Source organism: Littorina saxatilis, linkage group LG2, assembly GCF_037325665.1.
Source record: "Littorina saxatilis isolate snail1 linkage group LG2, US_GU_Lsax_2.0, whole genome shotgun sequence".
NCBI classification, from domain to species: Eukaryota; Metazoa; Mollusca; class Gastropoda; order Littorinimorpha; family Littorinidae; genus Littorina; species Littorina saxatilis.
The window spans coordinates 102,849,295-102,869,604 of NC_090246.1; the positions used below are offsets into that span (position 1 = coordinate 102,849,295).

The 20,310-nt window shown below is 43.7% G+C and overlaps 1 protein-coding gene and 1 long non-coding RNA gene across 2 annotated transcripts in view; one reads left to right on the forward strand and one right to left on the reverse strand.

Annotated features, from left to right (window-relative positions):
• Nucleotides 1–273: 273 nt before the first annotated feature.
• On the forward strand, nucleotides 274–2,562 carry LOC138960391 (uncharacterized). The gene is made up of 2 exons (XR_011453957.1): nucleotides 274–1,888; nucleotides 1,952–2,562. It is a non-coding gene; the product is annotated as an uncharacterized lncRNA (long non-coding RNA).
• LOC138960389 (prosaposin-like) overlaps nucleotides 1,178–20,310 on the reverse strand; it is a 33,473-nt gene continuing 14,340 nt past the window's right edge. Inside the window, exons 8-19 of the mRNA XM_070332289.1 lie at nucleotides 18,112–18,174; nucleotides 17,649–17,708; nucleotides 16,525–16,614; nucleotides 16,180–16,263; nucleotides 15,064–15,129; nucleotides 14,246–14,305; nucleotides 8,628–8,840; nucleotides 6,406–6,586; nucleotides 5,445–5,602; nucleotides 4,879–4,959; nucleotides 3,703–3,879; nucleotides 1,178–2,797 (exon numbers count right to left, since the gene is read on the reverse strand). Of these exons, the coding sequence (XP_070188390.1) occupies nucleotides 2,744–2,797; nucleotides 3,703–3,879; nucleotides 4,879–4,959; nucleotides 5,445–5,602; nucleotides 6,406–6,586; nucleotides 8,628–8,840; nucleotides 14,246–14,305; nucleotides 15,064–15,129; nucleotides 16,180–16,263; nucleotides 16,525–16,614; nucleotides 17,649–17,708; nucleotides 18,112–18,174 (1,287 nt within the window). The 3' untranslated portion in view covers nucleotides 1,178–2,743. The remainder of the gene's footprint in view (nucleotides 2,798–3,702; nucleotides 3,880–4,878; nucleotides 4,960–5,444; nucleotides 5,603–6,405; nucleotides 6,587–8,627; nucleotides 8,841–14,245; nucleotides 14,306–15,063; nucleotides 15,130–16,179; nucleotides 16,264–16,524; nucleotides 16,615–17,648; nucleotides 17,709–18,111; nucleotides 18,175–20,310) is intronic.

Sequence of the window (20,310 nt, forward strand, 5' to 3'; positions counted from 1 at the left end):
TCTCACAAGGGTCAGTATGCCCCCTTTGTGCCTATTCTCTCGGTCAGACCTGAAGGTCTGATAGCCTCTGATCTTGAAGGCTTTGTTGCTCTGCAGGTGTGTCTCTTGTATGCAGCATACACTCACTTTCTTGTCAAACAGTGTGTGCTCTAATTCAGTCTTTTTATTGAAGACTCCTTCGGCGTTCCACTGCATGGCAATCAGTGGTTGCTGTCGTTTGATGTTTCGGCCAGTTGCTTTCCCCCGCTGTCCCCTGGCTCCACAAGACAGCTGGGAGGGACCACCAGTAGCTGAGGTTGGGCTCCTTTGAGGCATGGAGCCCGGCGCTGCACCTGCCTGGCGGGACTTCACAGGGCGAGCACCATCGCGTGCATTTCGGACTGTCGACATTTCATTTTGCGTTTTTGCGTGGATCTGTGGTTGGTTAAGGTACGCCTATTGGCCCAGATCCTCCGACTTCAGCCCTTAGGTTTCTTTCGGGGTTACCCCGCCCTTAGTTCCTGGCTCAAAAACCTAACCCTGGGAACACATGGGGGATTTCTTACCGGGGGTCCCACCCCGGGGCTAGAGCTTTTAATGCGGCTCTTACCCGCATGGTGTAACCGTCATCGGACACGTAGGGCATTTATAGGGTAGTCAGTGCCATCTGCCAACCCACCCCGTCCTGGTAGAGACACCGCTAGTTGGTCCGGGACTGCTTATTCTATATTCGCAGCTGGCCCCCATATCTGGGGGCCGTTCCCCTATCCGCCACCTGGGGACCCGCCGGGTTGAGGATAGTCGCCCCCCTACTGAATTGGAAGTAGTCTGTTCCCGGTAATAATTTGGGTTTGAAATTTGTTGCAATAATTTTTTGGCCAACTTTACATGGTAGTTTTCTTCTTCTTTTTAAATGGTCAAGCCTCTTCAAAATTGTTAGCAAAGAAAAAGATATTTTTCTGTTATATGAACTGTAAGACATAGATACTTTCGCTCAATCATATAATAAAGTTTTTCTTGACATGAAATTGTTGTTCTCTCTTTACCATCATGGTGAGTAGCCGGAGCTGTTCATCAAATTGTAGTGCACGTCACAAATATTCCTCTGTTCCTGTACAAAATCCCTAAATTCGTTCATTCCTCGGGTGTATCTCCTTCTGCTAGCAGACATCCACATATATCAACAACCAAAACAAAGTTAGAGGAATGTGTTTATTACAAAAATGAGGTTATTTCCAAACTCTAAATCCAGACAAACAATATTGTTTTATAAACTCCACTCCCAGACACTGATCAAACCCAAACGGTTATTTACATCTACCCTGACATTTCTGACCATTGTCTTTTTCTTCTTGGCAAACAATATTTTGAAATACTTCTGAGCTGTTGTAGTGATAAAACAATTTGTTTTTGTTTTTACACTGATGATGTTTGGGAACATTTATAGTATTGCAAGAAGAAAAATGTACAGCTTTCATGAAAAGTAAATTATAATAAGCAAAATACAGTACTTGAGATTTGTGTCAAAAAAGTGAAAGACATGATTTTTCTTGATTAAATATAAATGACAACATTACCAGCGCACCAAAAGGTGAACACAAACACACATACACACTCGCAGCAATATATTGGCATCACATGGTAATATTCCACACAATGCAAGACAAATGTAAGACAAGCCAAGAGGGGATTATTCACAAAGCATGTTGGGGTCATATGAGCTGTCATTAATTTCAATGTAATTATCACCCAATTACTAATTCCAAATGTTACCAAAATACTGTCTTTATTCATTTAGAAAATTACAGAATTAAAAAACACAAAAAAGTTCCTATAAACTGCCCAGCAGGCTGCTTTATAACTCTCACCCATATTGATACAAGTGCAGTCATTTGTGTTTGATATAGAGGTGAATTTGAACGTTCTCCCAGTATTGTGCTAAAGAGTGCAGTCATTTGTGTTTGATATAGAGGTGAATTTGAACGTTCTCCCAGTATTGTGCTAAAGAGTGCACCAAAGAGAGAAGTTACTGAGGTTCCATGTTTTTGTGTTTAAGTTTACAACAATGAAATAAGACCCCTTGGCTTGCCAATGCACCTCAGTATTCACTTTCTACAATAGAAGAATACTGTGAACCACTCACAGGCTATCCACACACACATCATGTACAGAGTAAATGACAAATAGTGTCCAAGATGCTTAACACATCAACTACAGTGATTTAAGTCAACAAAAATGAAGAAAAAAAGCTGAGAATATCACTGTTAAAGCAAATCTTAAATAGGGTGCAGTGAATCCACACACAAAGAAATACAAAAAATGTGAATAACAAGGTGCAGAAACAGCACTAACAAAGATTCTTCTGCATGAGCTTTTGATGGACAGTGCTGGTTTCAGATCTGTGACGCTCTAAGCTGTCTCAAATAAAAAGCAGAGTTAGAGCTCTGATTTAAAACTTAAATTAAAAAAATCACTACATCTAACCTTAGCATGAAAATAAAAATACAACAAGAATGTTAAGTAGCTACATTATTATTTAAACAAATCATCAGATCTTACTATGAGAGGACAACTCAAACAAATCATCAGATCTTACTATGAGAGGACAACTCAAACAAATCATCAGATCTTACTATGAGAGGACAACTCAAACAAAAGTTTTATGTAACTGCATGGACTGAGATTGTTTCCTTGGTTTAAAGGCAGTACTGTCCTACAAAATAATAAAGAAAGAATAATCTCGGGGTCAGGTGAGCTATTGTATTCAGGCCGCTGTGTCCATCTTCAGGTTGTAGTACTTGGCACAGTGCTCCAGAGCCTACAAAAACAAACACAACAAAGTTAAAGCTCCAGTACTCGCTATTAAAATGTCCCCCTTATAAACATTACTACACTCTAACGCTTGGCTTTTGAACAGAGACAATTTTAAGAAAAGGACTTATATAACAGAGTGAGAGGACTTGTATAACAGAGTGAGAGGACTTGTATAACAGAGTGAGAGGACTTGTATAACACAGTGAGAGGACTTGTATAACAGACTGAGAGGACTTGTATAACACAGTGAGAGGACTTGTATAACAGAGTGAGAGGACTTGTATAACAGAGTGAGAGGACTTGTATAACAGAGTGAGAGGACTTGTATAACAGAGTGAGAGGACTTGTATAACAGAGTGAGAGGACTTGTATAACACAGTGAGAGGACTTGTATAACACAGTGAGTTCACATATCAACCATCAACAGAACCACACATGGACTTATCACTTTGCATCTTATACAAGAAAAACAAATGCTTGTTAGACTCACCTTTGCCAAAAGTAATATTAATTAGACACTGCTCTAGCTCAATAGACATTACAGAAAATGACCTTTTTTTTTTTACTTTTTAACCCGAACTCAACCTTACTGTGACCTTGAATTATGACCAGGATCAACCTAGCTTGATTCATGTTTAGACGAGATCAAACCCTAAAAGCGTGGTAAGTGGTTTTTTTTAAAAAGCTTCGGAAAATTTGCCCCTCTTTGTGTGACTTGAAATTTGACCAGGATCAACCAGACTTGCGTCATGTCAGGAGGTCATTAAACCCTAAAATTGTGTAAAGTTTCAAAGCTCTAACTTCAACAAAATGTGAGAAAACCTCAAGGTTAATTTTGTTTGTTCACAGAAGGACACTGCTCATTACTAAGACACTCTAACAAATAACCAAAAAACCCTTATAACTTACGTTGCACTGCTTGGCGTTCTCAACGCTGGCACACCAGAAGCTGGGCCCATAGGTGCACTTCTCACTACCCAGCAGATGTGGCTTGGCGGCCTGCAGATCCAACATAGGTTTGAACTTGAGAGGCTGGGATGGCAGCTTGGTCTCATTGTTGATGGTCTTGGTGCACAGACCAAGGCCCTGACAGAACAAAACAAGCAAGTGAGGCAACGATGAGACTTAAGGAAGTAAGGTTTTGTGCAGCAATAAGCACATAAACTTTGGTGTTGATGTAATGCGTTAGAAGGGGCGACAAATAAGTTCATTATTACTACATGTATTAAATTCATAATGCAACAGTATTCTGTTCAATACAGTGTACTGCTAATTTGTCTTAATCCCTACCCCTCCACACACCCCTCTCTGACCCGCCAAACCCTTCATCATAAAGACATCACCCACCAGAGCTGTCCAGGGCACCCCTCTCTGACCCGCCAAACCCTTCATCATAAAGACATCACCCACCAGAGCTGTCCAGGGCACCCCTCTCTGACCCGCCAAACCCTTCATCATAAAGACATCACCCACCAGAGCTGTCCACACACCCCTCTCTGACCCGCCAAACCCTTCATCATAAAGACATCACCCACCAGAGCTGTCCAGGGCACCCCTCTCTGACCCGCCAAACCCTTCATCATAAAGACATCACCCACCAGAGCTGTCCAGGGCACCCCTCTCTGACCCGCCAAACCCTTCATCATGAAGACATCACCCACCAGAGCTGTCCAGGGCACCCCTCTCTGACCCGCCAAACCCTTCATCATAAAGACATCACCCACCAGAGCTGTCCAGGGCACCCCTCTCTGACCCGCCAAACCCTTCATCATAAAGACATCACCCACCAGAGCTGTCCAGGGCACCCCTCTCTGACCCGCCAAACCCTTCATCATAAAGACATCACCCACCAGAGCTAGAGCTGTCCAGGTGCCTTACCTTTCCTGTAAGCATGTTTCATAAATCAGAAAATAAATTTACAAGCACGATCTCCCACGTGAAAAGAAACACTGTCTTTTTTCCCCACTACCTTTCCTAACAATAAGCATGCCAACTGTTGAAATGAATCGAGCGATCTCATCATATGAGAAGAAAACCAATAGCCTGCCAAACGCTGTGTAAATAAGGTCAATACTGTGGACTTACAGTGCAAACCTGGACAGGGTCATCATACTGGGCCAGCAGGTTGATGATCGCAGGGGTGTAGGCGGTGACCAACTGATCACACTGAAACAATGCCAGTAAAATAATTGGTTACAACCATATTACAAAAGAGCAGAATTAAAGAACTCGGCATCACCAATTATTACATTTATGTTACAGAAATGACACACAGGTATCGATTTGTCATTATGCATTCACGCATTCTAGTAAAAGAGACACATATTGAACTGACCCCTTTTCATCACCACGCAGACGGCACAAAACACAACATACACATGAAAACACACACACACATTCCATAACTTTCTACTCTCTTTCATGGCACCAAGAACAAATAGCTTTTTTGAGTGATGCCACACAAACAATCACATCACATTGCACATACAAAGGCAAGCATACACACCCACACACATTGGTTTTTTTAAACAATGCCATCAAACAATCTCAACTACACACACAGGCAAGCACATGCACACACACACACCACACACACTCTCTCTCTCTCCCTACCACACCATGTATAAAGCAGAAGCTAGCCCAGTACACACCATTCCCTTGTAGCTGGCAGGAACGATGTCGCAGACCTCATCCAGGAGCTGCTCGATGGTCTTCTCGTTGTTGGGGTCGTTGAGAGCGCTCTTCACGTAGCCCAGCACCGTCTCACAGATCAGGCAGGTCTCTCCACTCTTCACGGGCAGGGGCTTCTCTGTATCACACAATCACAAACACACATACACAAAGCACTCTTCTTCTCAAAACCTTGTGATTTCAATTGAGCATGAAAGCATCCTTCGGATGTGCTCAGATCAAACGTGATTGTTCTTGTAGCAAGTTCTACCAATCAGGTTTGGATGTGATCAGTTCAAACGTGATTGTTCTTGAAGCATGTTTGACCAATGAGATCTTTGCAATTCTGTAGTGCATTCAGGTGCTAGCATCAGTATAGACAAGGCATTCAAGTCTCCAGGACAATCTAGTAAGTAGTTTTTTGTCATTGTTCACTCATGGTCAAAAAGCTGTCAGATTTTCTGATTACGTAGTTTTGCACAATCTGCACAAAATACATCAGGTAAAATCAGGCTCAACAAGAATCCTCCCAACCTTGCTCCCTTAATCTTATCCTAACCTGTTCCCTCTTTGCTGTTTCTGGCAGGTCTCTTCACCACAACACCAATGATGCAGCAAATAAATGTACTTATCTACAATATAACACAAATGTTGCTGGAAATGGGGTAGGGGGATGCTATCCAAGCCCTATGTCACTGCTGTGGCACGTAAGAGACAATAATCATTCTCCCAAAAGTGCTGGTGGCTGATCATCCCTGAACACACACACACACACACACACACACACACACACACACACACACACACACACACACACACACACACACACACACTTGTGCAGCGCGACCCTTATTACTGCTTCCTTCAGACCGAAGCGGAAGCGATCTAAATTCCCCAGCAATAAGACTATAAAGTATGAAACAGCTACAGAAGGGAACTGACCAATCTTGGGCTTGTCTCCAACACACAGTCCGAGCGCAGTGCACACAGCCTGGGGGCCAACCTCGTGCAGGAGAAGGTTGATCACCATGGGGCCGTACTCAGTGACAAAGCTGTCACACTCATCCGCGATGCTTTTGGGCAGGAGGTTGCACACTTGCTTCAAGGCAGCTTCGATTTGTTCCTGTAAAAAGCCAATGCAAAGCAGTTTAGATTCCAGCCTCATGTTTTGAACCAAGTTCTGCATTCGTGAGATTCTTTCTTGATTTTACCCTCATTCAATCTTCAGCCGAATCATTTTACCCTCTTACAGTTGGTTTGGCTATAAAACGACTACACAAAGGTAGAATACAATATTATGTACATTTTCATTACCACTTCAAACAAGAAAAATACAGTGCGTGACCTCAAATTCACACACACCCTAAGATGACACACCGACTTCGAATGCTAACCACCAAAACCATGATCCCACACACCAAAACCATGATCCCACACACCAAAACCATGATCCCACACACCAAAACGGTGATGATGTTGTGGAGGTGAAATGAGATAAAAGGCATCTTATATATATATACGACTTGTGTCTGTGTGTCTGTGTGTCTGTGTGTCTGTGTATCTGTGTATTTGTGTATTTGCCATGCACGGCCAAAGTTCTCGATGGATCTGCTTCAAATTTGGTGGGCTTATTCAGAGAGACCCCGGACACAACCTCATCGATGAGATATTTCAACACGTGCCCTCAGCGCGCAGCGCTGAACCGATTTTGGTTCCACCTCAGCTATTTTGGTTCCACCTCAGCTACCCGGGCCCCCATACCGACACACCATAGCCGCTACACCACATCACAACGCCAAAGTTCTCGGTGGATCTTTTTCAAATTTGGACACCGTATTCAGCTACACCCCGGACACAATATCATCGATGAGATATTTCAACACGTGCTCTCAGCGCGCAGCGCTGAACTGATTTTGGTTTTTGTGTTCATTTCACCATTATAAGTAACTCTTCCTTATCTTCTCCAGTGTTTGGCGTTTATCTCCCTTCCTTCGTGTGGCTTTCCCGTTTGTAAGTTACTATTACTATTTTTAGAATGTCACTGCGCTGTCCACTGCGCTGTCCACAACGCTTCCCTTGCACCCGTAAGTTGTTCTTACTGTCAAAGTGAAAAGGTCGAATCAATTTATAGCCACGCGAAAAATACACTCTCACCTATCTCTATATATTTATAGATACAGATATGCATATATATATACGGCTTCTCTGTGTGTGTGTGTGTTTGTGTGTGTGTGTGGGCAAAAACCTGTGTATTGTAGAGTTCTGTTTGTGATGTGGTCTAGCGGCTTTTGTCTGTCTGTATGTTCTGGCATGTGAGAAGCCACAGCAGATAATATAGGGCTAAGAAATAAGCTCTAAAATTCTCAATCCCGTTTGACAGGACTTCGCCTTCAAAGGTGATTGTGGTGAACCGCCACGCTGTCTGTCTCTGTCTCGCGCCGTTCACCCCAAATTCCCGTTTCTGAGTTACTATTTTTAGAATGTCACTGCGCTGTCCAGAACGCTTCCCTTGCACCCGTAAGTTGTTCTTACTGTCAAAGTGAAAAGGTCGAATCAATTTATAGCCACGCGAAAAATACACTCTCACCTATTTCTATATATTTATAGATATAGATATACATATATATATATACGGCTTCTCTGTGTGTGTGTTTGTGTGTGTGTGGGCAAAAACCTGTGGATTGTAGAGTTCTGTTTGTGATGGGGTCTAGCGGCTTTTGTCTGTCTGTATGTTCTGGCATTTGAGAAGCCACAACAGATAATATAGGGCTAAGAAATAAGCTCTAAAATTCTCAATCCCGTTTGACAGGACTTCGCCTGCAAAGGTGATTGTGATGAACCGCCACGCTGTCTGTCTCTGTCTCGCGATTCACCCCGGCGAAGCCGGGTATTCCTCTAGTCTCTAATAAATACAGAGTAGAAACAAGACTGTAAGAGGAAGAACAAACAACAGCCACAAGCGCAACAACAAACAAAATACCCACCTCAGTGGCATTGGTGGTAAGCATGGACTCCAGCTTGGACATGACAAACAAAATACCCACCTCAGTGGCATTGGTGGTAAGCATGGACTCCAGCTTGGACATGACAAACAAAATACCCACCTCAGTGGCATTGGTGGTAAGCATGGACTCCAGCTTGGACATGACAAACAAAATACCCACCTCAGTGGCATTGGTGGTAAGCATGGACTCCAGCTTGGACATGACAAACTCGCACAAGGCACACTGGGGACTGGCAGCCACCTTGACCTTGGCCAACTGAGCGGGCAGGATGTGCACTGTGCCCATGGGGGAGCTCAGAGGAACAGCGGTCAGCTTCTTGTCTGTCTTGGTGGCATTGCAGACACCGATGGTCTGGCAGATTGTCTTGGGGTCCTGCAGACAAATGTAGAGCGGTCAGAAGGCACCTTCCAATAAAAGACAACGGCGCTTGTAATACCAGGCCCTCTGATGCCAGGACATCTTCCCACAAAGGACCATGTTATCCTTGGCTCTATTTGCATGACTAAAGTATACCTGCCACTAAAGGGCACCTGCTATGCCAGAACATCTTCCCACAAAGGACCATGTTATCCTTGGCTCTATTTGCATGACTAAAGTATACCTGCCACTAAAGGGCACCTGCTATGCCAGGACATCTTCCCACAAAGGACCATGTTATCCTTGGCTCTATTTGCATGACTAAAGTATACCTGCCACTAAAGGGCACCTGCTATGCCAGGACATCTTCCCACAAAGGACCATGTTATCCTTGGCTCTATTTGCATGACTAAAGTATACCTGCCACTAAAGGGCACCTGCTATGCCAGGATATCTTCCCACAAAGGATCACGTATATCCATGGCTCTATTTGCATGACTAAAGTATACCTGCCACAAAAGAGCACCTGCTATGCCAGGACATCTTCCCACAAAGGACCATGTTATCCTTGGCTCTATTTGCATGACTAAAGTATACCTGCCACTAAAGGGCACCTGCTATGCCAGGATATCTTCCCACAAAGGATCACGTATATCCATGGCTCTATTTGCATGACTAAAGTATACCTGCCACTAAAGGGCACCTGCTATGCCAGGACATCTTCCCACAAAAGATCACGTTATCCATGGCTCTATTTGCATGACTAAAGTATACCTGCCACTAAAGGGCACCTGCTATGCCAGGACATCTTCCCACAAAGGACCACGTTATCCATGGCTCTATTTGCATGACTAAAGTATACCTGCCACAAAAGGGCACCTGCTATGCCAGGACATCTTCCCACAAAGGACCACGTTATCCATGGCTCTATTTGCATGACTAAAGTATACCTGCCACTAAAGGGCACCTGCTATGCCAGGACATCTTCCCACAAAGGACCACGTTATCCATGGCTCTATTTGCATGACTAAAGTATACCTGCCACAAAAGGGCACCTGCTATGCTAGGACATCTTCCCACAAAGGACCACGTTATCCATGGCTCTATTTGCATGACTAAAGTATACCTGCCACTAAAGGGCACCTGCTATGCCAGGACATCTTCCCACAAGTGACCACGTTATCCATGGCTCTATTTGCATGACTAAAGTATACCTGCCACAAAAGGGCACCTGCTATGCCAGGACATCTTCCCACAAAGGACCACGTTATCCATGGCTCTATTTGCATGACTAAAGTATACCTGCCACTAAAGGGCACCTGCTATGCCAGGACATCTTCCCACAAAGGACCACGTTATCCATGGCTCTATTTGCATGACTAAAGTATACCTGCCACAAAAGGGCACCTGCTATGCCAGGACATCTTCCCACAAAGGACCACGTTATCCATGGCTCTATTTGCATGACTAAAGTATACCTGCCACAAAAGGGCACCTGCTATGCCAGGACATCTTCCCACAAAGGACCACGTTATCCATGGCTCTATTTACATGACTAAAGTATACCTGCCACTAAAGGGCACCTGCTATGCCAGGACATCTTCCCACAAAGGACCACGTTATCCATGGCTCTATTTGCATGACTAAAGTATACCTGCCACAAAAGGGCACCTGCTATGCCAGGACATCTTCCCACAAAGGACCATGTTATCCATGGCTCTATTTGCATGACTAAAGTATACCTGCCACTAAGGCCAAAAAAAAAAAATTGTCTGTTTAGGGTAACATGACCAAAAAAAGTAGGGTCGGTAGGTAGGTAGTTTTTTTGTTTTTGTTTTTTTTGTTTGTTTTTTTTTGTGTGTAAATGCTATGTTGGCTGAACATTCACTTCTTATATTTTGATGAATACATGTTTCAAAACTAACGTATAAATAAAACAGAGAGAAAGGGAGAGAAAGAAACGCCAAATGTCTCTTTTTAGCATTTTTACCTCTTTTTTTTTTTTTTTTTTTTTGAAATCAAAAAAAAGTTTTTGGGTCGGCGCCAAATCGATAGGGTCGGTCGGGTTACCCTAAACAGACAATTTTTTTTTTTTTGGCCTAAAGGGCACCTGCTATGCCAGGACATCTTCCCACAAAGGATCACGTTATCCATGGCTCTATTTGCATGACTAAAGTATACCTGCCACTAAAGGGCACCTGCTATGCCAGGACATCTTCCCACAAAGGATCACGTTATCCATGGCTCTATTTGCATGACTAAAGTATACCTGCCACTAAAGGGCACCTGCTATGCCAGGACATCTTCCCACAAAAGACCACGTTATCCATGGCTCTATTTGCATGACTAAAGTATACCTGCCACAAAAGGGCACCTGCTATGCCAGGACATCTTCCCACAAAGGATCACGTTATCCATGGCTCTATTTGCATGACTAAAGTATACCTGCCACTAAAGGGCACCTGCTATGCCAGGACATCTTCCCACAAAGGATCACGTTATTCATGGCTCTATTTGCATGACTAAAGTATACCTGCCACTAAAGGGCACCTGCTATGCCAGGACATCTTCCCACAAAGGACCACGTTATCCATGGCTCTATTTGCATGACTAAAGTATACCTGCCACAAAAGGGCACCTGCTATGCCAGGACATCTTCCCACAAAGGATCACGTTATCCATGGCTCTATTTGCATGACTAAAGTATACCTGCCACAAAAGGGCACCTGCTATGCCAGGACATCTTCCCACAAAGGATCACGTTATTCATGGCTCTATTTGCATGACTAAAGTATACCTGCCACTAAAGGGCACCTGCTATGCCAGGACATCTTCCCACAAAGGATCACGTTATCCATGGCTCTATTTGCATGACTAAAGTATACCTGCCACTAAAGGGCACCTGCTATGCCAGGACATCTTCCCACAAAGGACCATGTTATTCATGGCTCTATTTGCATGACTAAAGTATACCTGCCACTAAAGGGCACCTGCTATGCCAGGACATCTTCCCACAAAGGACCACATTATTCATGGCTCTATTTGCATGACTAAAGTATACCTGCCACAAAAGGGCACCTGCTATGCCAGGACATCTTCCCACAAAGGACCATGTTATCCATGGCTCTATTTGCATGACTAAAGTATACCTGCCACAAAAGGGCACCTGCTATGCCAGGACATCTTCCCACAAAGGACCATGTTATCCTTGGCTCTATTTGCATGACTAAAGTATACCTGCCACTAAAGGGCACCTGCTATGCCAGGACATCTTCCCACAAAGGATCACATTATCCATGGCTCTATTTGCATGACTAAAGTATACCTGCCACAAAAGGGCACCTGCTATGCCAGGACATCTTCCCACAAAGGACCATGTTATCCTTGGCTCTATTTGCATGACTAAAGTATACCTGCCACTAAAGGGCACCTGCTATGCCAGGACATCTTCCCACAAAGGACCATGTTATCCTTGGCTCTATTTGCATGACTAAAGTATACCTGCCACTAAAGGGCACCTGCTATGCCAGGACATCTTCCCACAAAGGACCATGTTATCCTTGGCTCTATTTGCATGACTAAAGTATACCTGCCACTAAAGGGCACCTGCTATGCCAGGACATCTTCCCACAAAGGACCATGTTATCCTTGGCTCTATTTGCATGACTAAAGTATACCTGCCACTTAAGGGCACCTGCTATGCCAGGACATCTTCCCACAAAGGACCATGTTATCCTTGGCTCTATTTGCATGACTAAAGTATACCTGCCACTAAAGGGCACCTGCTATGCCAGGACATCTTCCCACAAAGGACCACGTTATTCATGGCTCTATTTGCATGACTAAAGTATACCTGCCACAAAAGGGCACCTGCTATGCCAGGACATCTTCCCACAAAGGACCATGTTATCCATGGCTCTATTTGCATGACTAAAGTATACCTGCCACAAAAGGGCACCTGCTATGCCAGGACATCTTCCCACAAAGGACCATGTTATCCTTGGCTCTATTTGCATGACTAAAGTATACCTGCCACTAAAGGGCACCTGCTATGCCAGGACATCTTCCCACAAAGGATCACGTTATCCATGGCTCTATTTGCATGACTAAAGTATACTTGCCACAAAAGGGCATCTGCTATGCCAGGACATCTTCCCACAAAGGACCATGTTATCCTTGGCTCTATTTGCATGACTAAAGTATACCTGCCACTAAAGGGCACCTGCTATGCCAGGACATCTTCCCACAAAGGACCATGTTATCCTTGGCTCTATTTGCATGACTAAAGTATACCTGCCACTAAAGGGCACCTGCTATGCCAGGACATCTTCCCACAAAGGACCATGTTATCCTTGGCTCTATTTGCATGACTAAAGTATACCTGCCACTAAAGGGCACCTGCTATGCCAGGACATCTTCCCACAAAGGACCATGTTATCCTTGGCTCTATTTGCATGACTAAAGTATACCTGCCACTAAAGGGCACCTGCTATGCCAGGACATCTTCCCACAAAGGACCATGTTATCCTTGGCTCTATTTGCATGACTAAAGTATACCTGCCACAAAAGGGCACCTGCTATGCCAGGACATCTTCCCACAAAGGACCATGTTATCCTTGGCTCTATTTGCATGACTAAAGTATACCTGCCACTAAAGGGCACCTGCTATGCCAGGACATCTTCCCACAAAGGACCATGTTATCCTTGGCTCTATTTGCATGACTAAAGTATACCTGCCACTAAAGGGCACCTGCTATGCCAGGACATCTTCCCACAAAGGACCATGTTATCCTTGGCTCTATTTGCATGACTAAAGTATACCTGCCACAAAAGGGCACCTGCTATGCCAGGACATCTTCCCACAAAGGACCATGTTATCCTTGGCTCTATTTGCATGACTAAAGTATACCTGCCACAAAAGGGCACCTGCTATGCCAGGACATCTTCCCACAAAGGACCATGTTATCCATGGCTCTATTTGCATGACTAAAGTATACCTGCCACAAAAGGGCACCTGCCATGTGGGGACACTACTGGCCTGTCGCAAAGGTGTCCTCTCATCACAGCTCCCTTCTACAACTGTAAGATCTAACACAGCAAGCTGTTGTAGTGAGTGGGTTTGTCTACGCAAGCATGCACACGCTGACCTCAAAGTGCAAAAATCTGATCGTTCATGCAATATTTCCCATTTGATGAAACAGGTCTAGCCCCATCATTTCGTTCCTAATTTCCTTTGTAGCCTTAGAACGATGTTCAGTTACAACATGTTCATTTTCAGCCCACTGCATCACATTCCACATGACAAATCATGTAAATTATACCACCCAGCTTCAATCATACTTGACTAAATTTAGCTTTGCTGGTCTGCTGCATACCAAGAATGTTTAAATCAAGAAATTCACTGAATGACAAATCCTTACCAATTCAGCAACCAAAATTTGAAACACCACAGGCCCATACTCAGAAACGTAGCTCTTGCACTGAAAAAAAGGACAAAGATTAAATTGTTACAGTGTTTAATAACAAACTTTTCCCTAAACCATCATGTTATCAAGCCCACAATTTCTTTAATCAAATCCTGAACTCTCTCTCCCCCCCTCCCCCTCACCCCCCTGAGAAAACAAAGAGAAAAAATAACCAACCAAATAACACCAAAACAAACAAAGCAAACATAAAATTTAAAAACAAGGGAAAAAAGTTGTGATTTATGACTGTTCAGCAGCTCAAAAAAAACCTGATTCAATCCTACCCGAATATTCAGACAGCCATCCTTTTAGCAGGCATGGGAATTGAAAAAAGTAAAAAAGGCTGAACATTTGTAAGTAATAGCAAAGTCGACGGCGCAAAGCGCCTAGCCCTGCTAGGGGGGTTTGGGGGCATTTTGGGCGGAATTTTTTTTTCTCCAAAGAACCCAACTGGTGTAATTTGGTGTCATCTTAGCTCCAAGTTTGCCATTATATTCAGTTTTTAGAACCATTTTTGGCTCCCCCATTTATTTTTTCGGCGGACACTTTTGCTTTTTTGGCGGAACAAAAATAACATTCGGCGGAAATTTGCCTTTCGGCGGACAATTCCCATGCCTGTTTTAGGTAAAATTTGATCACAAACTTTCACCTGACATTCAAATTGCAGTACTGACTTTTTTTGCCCCAAGATGTTTCTACCAAAAAGCACAAGAAATGCTCTCTCTCTCCATTAATGCCAACAACTGAAAATTAAAAAAATAGATCCTTCTCACCTGAGTGCCTAAATCTCCAGGAAACAAGGGGCACACTTTGTCCTCCACGGCAGTCATGATGTCTTTCTGAAATGTTCATTTTCAGTCAATAACCCCGATATTGTACTCGATCCAATCAGTCAATAACCCTGATATTGTACTCAATCCAATCAGGTAATTACAGAATAGAGAAACAAAACTTGGAATGTGTTACAATGTGCACCTACTTGTTCCCCTGATACATTAAAAGAACTGCTCTACAGTTGAACATTTATTTTATACCGACATCATCGTACCAAGCAGAATTGATCCAAGTCTTGCCGAAACACTCTTTCTCTCTTTTAAGCACACACATCAAAACAAAGTAACAACCTCATCTGTTCTTGCCGCAGTACCCAAACAAAGTAACAACCTCATCTGTTCTTGCCGCAGTACCCAAACACAGTTACAACCTCATCTGTTCTTACCGCACTACCCAAACAAAGTAACAACCTCATCTGTTCTTACCGCACTACCCAAACAAAGTAACAACATCATCTGTTCTTGCCGCACTACCCAAACAAAGTAACAACCTCATCTGTTCTTACCGCACTACCCAAACAAAGTAACAACCTCATCTGTTCTTACCGCACTACCCAAACACAGTAACAACCTCATCTGTTCTTACCGCACTACCCAAACAAAGTAACAACCTCATCTGTTCTTACCGCACTACCCAAACACAGTAACAACCTCATCTGTTCTTGCCGCACTACCCAAACACAGTTACAACCTCATCTGTTCTTACCGCACTACCCAAACAAAGTAACAACCTCATCTGTTCTTGCCGCACTACCCAAACAAAGTAACAACATCATCTGTTCTTACCGCACTACCCAAACAAAGTAACAACCTCATCTGTTCTTGCCGCACTACCCAAACAAAGTAACAACCTCATCTGTTCTTACCGCACTACCCAAACAAAGTAACAACCTCATCTGTTCTTGCCGCACTACCCAAACAAACAAAGACAGTCTTCTTCACATGGACAGTCAAGATACCAACATGTAAAAACCTTCCTGACTAACCAATGAGAACATGACAGTCACGGCAATTGTGACAAAAGTTGAAGCATTATCCAGTGAAAGTTGTTCTTACCTGGAATGTGGCGTCCCTGAGGGCACTCTGGACATCCTTGGCAATGTTCTGGCACACATCGCAGCCCACAGAGCTCTTCTGGCGCTAATCAACACAAAAGGTGTCAGAAAGTCCTTAAAACCATGAAACATTCTTGAAATGAAATAACACACGGATCAAATGTTACTGTTCATATTCAGCTCATGATACAGATACCCTGAGAAAGTAAAGGCAACTAAAAATCAATTCCCCCCCCCCCCCCCCCCTTTTTTTGTATGAGACCTTTTTGCAAATAAACCCCACCGACTTTCTTGTTCCCTGTCAAGATGATGAGTATAGACTGCGAAAGTGACTGACGTTCATTACCTTAGCCATGATCTGCTCCAAGTTGTTGATGATGTCAGCATGGGTTTGGTTAGCACACAGCTGCAGAATCAGGCAGATGTCCCGTGGGTTCTGTCAAGCACAAACAACCATCACTTAATGCTGGAAATATTAGTTGGATTTTTTAAAAAATTTAAATGCAATCAAATGTATATATGACAACTCTTCTTCTTCTTCTTCGTTCGTGGGCTGAAACTCCCACGTACACCCGTGTTTTTGCACGAGTGGAATTTTACGTGCATGACCGTTTTTTACCCCGCCATTTAGGCAGCCATACGCTGTTTTCGGAGGAATGACAACTCTAAAAGTGGAATGGTTGAAACTTGAGTTCAAAGCACAAAAGGTAGAAAAGTCAGAATATTTAAGCTGTGATCTTTGGACTCTTTACTTATCCAACAATACCAAACACAAATTTTCCTGAGAGTGTAGCGCATGTTTTAACCCAAACAATGAATAGTGTACATTCTGAGTGTAGCGCATGTTTTAACCCTAACTATGAATAGTGTACATTCTGCAGTGGAGCTGAAATTAATGAGAACAAGAAGAGCAAACGCTCGATCGAGTCACTTTCGCAGTTCTGAATATTATATGAGGCATCAGATGGACAGGAAGAAATTGCTATTCACAACACAATGAGTCACGTTCACATAAAATTTGAGCCCGGTCACTTTTATAGTTTCCGAGAAAAGCCCAACGTTAAGTTGTGTGTTGCCGAACAGAAAAGGCTAGTTATCTCCCTTGTTTTTCTGATAACGTTCGTAAAAGGCTACAGATGTAAATACTTTGATGTAAAGAATAATCCTACAAAGTTTCAATCACATCCGATGAACTTTGTCAAAGATATAAAATGTCTAATTTTTCCTTTGACGCTGACCTGTGACCTTGAAAAAGGTCAAAGGTCAACGAAACCATCGTTAAAGTGTAGAGGTCATTGGAGGTCACGCCTAAACAAAATATGAGCCGGATCGCTTTGATAGTTTCCGAGAAAAGTCCAACGTTAAGGTGGTGTCTACGGCCGGCCGGACAGACTAACACTGACCGATTACATAGAGTCACTTTTTCTCAAGTGACTCAAAAAAACCAAGGAAAGACAAAACTTGACTTGCCAGTTGCTGGTAGACCAGTTGGAAGACCATGCTGGCATACTGGTCCACAAGCTGATTGCACTGTAAAACACCACAGTTACATTACTGTATGTGCAAAGTTTCAGCAAGCCGGCACACAGACACACACAAACACCATCTCTCTACACACACACACACACACACAGAAACACCATCTCTCTCTTAAAAACAGGGTGTGAATGTGTTGTGTGTGTTGTGTGTGTGTATGTGTGTGTGTGTTTTTAGTGTGCTCTGAAAATGTCTAAAATATTGTTACGATCAACGATCATTTCAGTGTAATATCATTTATATGCTTTTGATTTGATTACGTGAAATGTTGCTTTTGTAAATGTTCTTTTATTTTTCCATCTTAAAAACATAACCACTGGTTATACAATGAAACCATCCATCCATCCCTTAAACACAGACGCACTCATGCACAATAAAGTTACAAATGTTGGCATACCAGATCCTGAAGGGGCCCAACCTTGGTGCACACCAATTTCTTCAACATAGCCACAGCCTGGCCCTGCAAAAATAAACAAACATCAGTGATGTATGAATGCTATTTATTTTTGTTTTTATCACACAGCAAGCTGCTTTCCTCGTGTATTTTTATGTTCATTCATGTATTGTACACTTGGCAATAAATTATCTATCTATCTATCTATCTATTTGTCAACTAACCTAACTCAAGTCACATACTTCAAACCAACTGCATTCCATTTCTTAAACTAACTTGTCAGATTTGTCAGTACACATGTCTCAATCAGCCCAAAGCATGTGGGACTCCAACAAGCTCACGTACACATGTCTCAATCAGCCCAATGCATGAGGGACTCCAACAAGCTCACGTACACATGTCTCAATCAGCCCAATGCATGTGGGACTCCAACAAGCTCACGTACACATGTCTCTATCAGCCCAATGCATGTGGGACTCCAACAAGCTTAACTACACATGTCTCAATCAGCCCAATGCATGTGGGACTCCAACAAGCTGAACTACACATGTCTCAATCAGCCCAATGCATGTGGGACTCCAACAAGCTTAACTACACATGTCTCAATCAGCCCAATGCATGTGGGACTCCAACAAGCTGAAGTACACATGTCTCAATCAGCCCAATGCATGTGGGACTCCAACAAGCTCACGTACACATGTCTCAATCAGCCCAATGCATGTGGGACTCCAACAAGCTCACGTACACATGTCTCAATCAGCCCAATGCATGTGGGACTCCAACAAGCTCACGTACACATGTCTCAATCAGCCCAATGCATGTGGGACTCCAACAAGCTGAACTACACATGTCTCAATCAGCCCAATGCATGGGGGACTCCAACAAGCTCAAGTACACATGTCTCAATCAGCCCAATGCATGTGGGACTCCAACAAGCTCACGTACACATGTCTCAATCAGCCCAATGCATGTGGGACTCCAACAAGCTCACGTACACATGTCTCAATCAGCCCAATGCATGGGGGACTCCAACAAGCTCAAGTACACATGTCTCAATCAGCCCAATGCATGTGGGACTCCAACAAGCTCACGTACACATGTCTCAATCAGCCCAATGCATATGGGACTCCAACAAGCTCACGTACACATGTCTCTATCAGCCCAAAGCATGTGGGACTCCAACAAGCTCACGTACACATGTCTCAATCAGCCCAATGCATGTGGGACTCCAACAAGCTCACGTACACATGTCTCTATCAGCCCAATGCATGTGGGACTCCAACAAGCTTAACTACACATGTCTCTATCAGCCCAATGCATGTGGGACTCCAACAAGCTTAACTACACATGTCTCCATCAGCCCAATGCATGGGGGACTCCAACAAGCTCAACTACACATGTCTCAATCAGCCCAATGCATGTGGGACTCCAACAAGCTTAACTACACATGTCTCAATCAGCCCAATGCATGTGGGACTCCAACAAGCTTAACTACACATGTCTCAATCAGCCCAATGCATGTGGGACTCCAACAAGCTCACGTACACATGTCTCAATCAGCCCAATGCATGTGGGACTCCAACAAGCTCACGTACACATGTCTCAATCAGCCCAATGCATGTGGGACTCCAACAAGCTCACGTACACATGTCTCAATCAGCCCAATGCATGTGGGACTCCAACAAGCTCACGTACACATGTCTCAATCAGCCCAATGCATGTGGGACTCCAACAAGCTGAACTACACATGTCTCAATCAGCCCAATGCATGGGGGACTCCAACAAGCTCAAGTACACATGTCTCAATCAGCCCAATGCATGTGGGACTCCAACAAGCTCACGTACACATGTCTCAATCAGCCCAATGCATGTGGGACTCCAACAAGCTCACGTACACATGTCTCAATCAGCCCAACGCATGGGGGACTCCAACAAGCTCAAGTACACATGTATCAATCAGCCCAATGCATGTGGGACTCCAACAAGCTCACGTACACATGTCTCAATCAGCCCAATGCATGTGGGACTCCAACAAGCTCACGTACACATGTCTCTATCAGCCCAAAGCATGTGGGACTCCAACAAGCTCACGTACACATGTCTCAATCAGCCCAATGCATGTGGGACTCCAACAAGCTCACGTACACATGTCTCTATCAGCCCAATGCATGTGGGACTCCAACAAGCTTAACTACACATGTC